Source organism: Pistacia vera, unplaced genomic scaffold (genome assembly GCF_008641045.1).
Source record: "Pistacia vera cultivar Batoury unplaced genomic scaffold, PisVer_v2 Contig373, whole genome shotgun sequence".
Lineage (NCBI taxonomy): Eukaryota > Viridiplantae > Streptophyta > Magnoliopsida > Sapindales > Anacardiaceae > Pistacia > Pistacia vera.
Window position 1 is genome coordinate 162901 of NW_022196194.1, and position 1856 is coordinate 164756.

At 30.4% G+C, this 1856-nt stretch overlaps 1 protein-coding gene across 1 annotated transcript; it reads right to left on the minus strand.

The window, feature by feature from the left end:
- Positions 1-237: 237 nt before the first annotated feature.
- Positions 238-1240, minus strand: LOC116140503 (probable transcription factor At5g61620). Its single transcript, XM_031426131.1, has 4 exons — positions 1081-1240; positions 774-988; positions 594-689; positions 238-462 (listed from the first exon to the last, which is right to left on the minus strand). Exons 1-4 carry the CDS (start codon positions 1238-1240, stop codon positions 238-240), a joined length of 696 nt encoding a protein of 231 aa, XP_031281991.1.
- Positions 1241-1856: the final 616 nt, after the last annotated feature.

Sequence of the window (1856 nt, forward strand, 5' to 3'; positions counted from 1 at the left end):
GCTCTGCAATGATACAGAATAACCAAAAATCTTCGATAACTTTAGGTATGTCATGAGCAACCGGAGATTACCACATGCATGCACAAGTGTTTATTTGGAAAAATATTTCTCAACTATCTTATTGAAAAATTAAAGCCGATCAGTCATAATATAATATAAGATAATTCTAATAACAAATACCAAAATAATTAGTAAAATAAATGTTCATATTACTCAAGGAGGTATAATAAAATAAACCTAGTATTGATGGGAGGATTGAGGCAGTCCAATTTGAAGGTCGAGAGAATCGCCATCTCTTGCATTTGAAGATGTGGAAGCAGCGGCTTCAGCTTGCAATGACGTTGCCATTGGTGAAGCTCTACAAGCATTAAAATTGTGAAAGGCGTTACACCTCAACACATATAGCTGATAGTACGTCATTGCTTCAATATTGTATGAAAGACATGGCACATTACTTGGTCCCTATTAATAAAACCATATGCTTCCAAGAATTAGATATATTGAATTCAAAAGAATCCTGTTAAATTAATTAGTTATAGTATTTAATGAAGCTATTAAAATCTTTAACTGCCAAAACTCAAACTAGTTCTTACCATGTAAGGAATCCTACCGTAATGTGGAATGTTCATGAGAGGTTCCAAGCGATGATTTGGGAATTCATTTACAATCAGATTATTTGAGGTACTCCCCTTCAAGATTAAATCATGAAATCAACATTATTGAAAAGAAAAAAAAAATGCTCTTGTTTTAATATTATGTGGAAGATAACTTACAGCAGATCCATGGAATGGTAAGTCAAATATGCTGGACCTACGATTCTTCTTATCAGTTAAAGCTTGTCTGCGAAAATACTTTTGAGCATGACTAGCGATTTGCGTTGGGGTTCTGGTGTGGACATATTCCATTGAAATCTTTTTCCAATTTCCTCTCCCAACCTTTTTCAACGCCGTCAAAAAGCGTTGGTGTTCTTCCTCCGTCCATGGCTCTCCTAAATATACATGTTAGAAACAAAAAATAAATTCACTAATATCATCTTAAATCGAAAACAATAAATATAAAAACTTCAACCTCTAAAAATACCCCTTTTCCTTTCACGTGGAGGTTGATCAGCTTCATCTCTCTCAGGATGAACTTGAATATTGGCACCAAGGAGTTTAACACAAACCTTTACATTACAAGTTCTTGAGTTGTGGCCATCGTGCCCACAACAAGAACAAGTTCTTGTTGTTTCCTTCACCATGTTTCGTGTTTTCGCGCAAAGAGATAGATTGGAAGAGAAATTAAACAGGATATTAAAAAGTTTTAAGGCAACTGAATTGTCTCCCTAATTGGTATTTTGTCTCCTTTACATATTTATTTTCCTTTTCTGTATGCAATATTATATATTCTGTTCTCGAAAATCTTTTGTTCATATGGAATTTAACAATATTATTCTCTCTGCATTTATTATTATATATATTCACCTAGCTTAAGATAAATATTCTTTAAGTTAAAATTAGGATATATGCACTATAATTGGAAAATAAAAATATGTAAATGAATTAAAAATTGGATAAATAAATCCAAGCTCAATTGTTCAAGTTAAATAAATCAAATAAAGTTAAAATTATTAGAAACAAAAAATTATGTTAAAAATTTTTAATTATAATTTATATAACTTTATTAAAAACTTTAAAATAATTAAATTAATTTTTTTTTTTAGTTATCTCTTCTTATTTTAAGTAATTTCATATCTATATTCATGTTTGTTAGACATATTTAACATTAAGGGGCGTTTGGTTGGCGGTAATGTGAGATTATTGAGATAATGTCATCTTATATTACTTGATTATCACGTTTAGTTGTCAAGTAATATA

Coding starts and splice junctions, on each gene's coding strand:
- LOC116140503 (XM_031426131.1), bottom strand. CDS start 1,240: ATGGTGAAGGAAACAACAAGAACTTGTTCTTGTTGTGGGCACGATGGC. Junction 989..1,080: donor TCCACGTGAAAGGAAAAGGG/GTATTTTTAGAG, acceptor ATGTATATTTAG/GAGAGCCATGGACGGAGGAA. Junction 690..773: donor TACCATTCCATGGATCTGCT/GTAAGTTATCTT, acceptor TTAATCTTGAAG/GGGAGTACCTCAAATAATCT.